Source organism: Penaeus monodon, chromosome 23 (genome assembly GCF_015228065.2).
Source record: "Penaeus monodon isolate SGIC_2016 chromosome 23, NSTDA_Pmon_1, whole genome shotgun sequence".
Taxonomy (NCBI): Eukaryota; Metazoa; Arthropoda; class Malacostraca; order Decapoda; family Penaeidae; genus Penaeus; species Penaeus monodon.
The window spans coordinates 41,205,194-41,205,682 of NC_051408.1; the positions used below are offsets into that span (position 1 = coordinate 41,205,194).

Genomic DNA, 489 nt, shown 5'->3' on the forward strand with positions numbered 1-489 from the left:
TCCCCTACCCCCACCTCCATCCCTCCACTTCTACTCCCCACCCCCATCCCCATCCCTCCACCCCTAACCCCACCCCATCCCCATCCCTCCACCCCTCCTCCCCACACCTTCAGCGAGGAAAGAGACCCTATCATCCCCCCATCCCTCTACCCCCATCTCCCCGCACCCTCACCCCCCCCTTCCATACACCAATCACCCACCCACCCTCCCTTTCTCCCTCCCTTTCCCTCACCCTTCCCCTCACCTTCCCCTCCCTTTCCCCCTCCCTTTCCCTCACCTTCCTCTCACCTTCCCCACACCTTCCCCTCACCTTCCCCTCACCTTCCCCTCACCTTCCCCTCACCTTCCCCTCTTCCAGGCGGCCGAGACGAGCGAGGAGCGAGACCACTGGATGTCGGTCTTGAGGAGTTCCCTTCTGCGACCGACGGGCGGCTCTGTGAATCGGTCGGACTCGAACATACCTGCTCCTCGGGCGGGGGACGCTTTGCA

The 489-nt window shown here is 64.0% G+C and overlaps 1 protein-coding gene across 1 annotated transcript in view; it reads left to right on the forward strand.

The window, feature by feature from the left end:
* The window catches only part of LOC119588309, a 9,612-nt gene that overhangs the window by 2,866 nt on the left and 6,257 nt on the right, over positions 1-489 (forward strand). Inside the window, exon 2 of the mRNA XM_037937002.1 lies at positions 303-482. Coding sequence (XP_037792930.1) covers positions 303-482 — 180 coding nt within the window. The remainder of the gene's footprint in view (positions 1-302; positions 483-489) is intronic.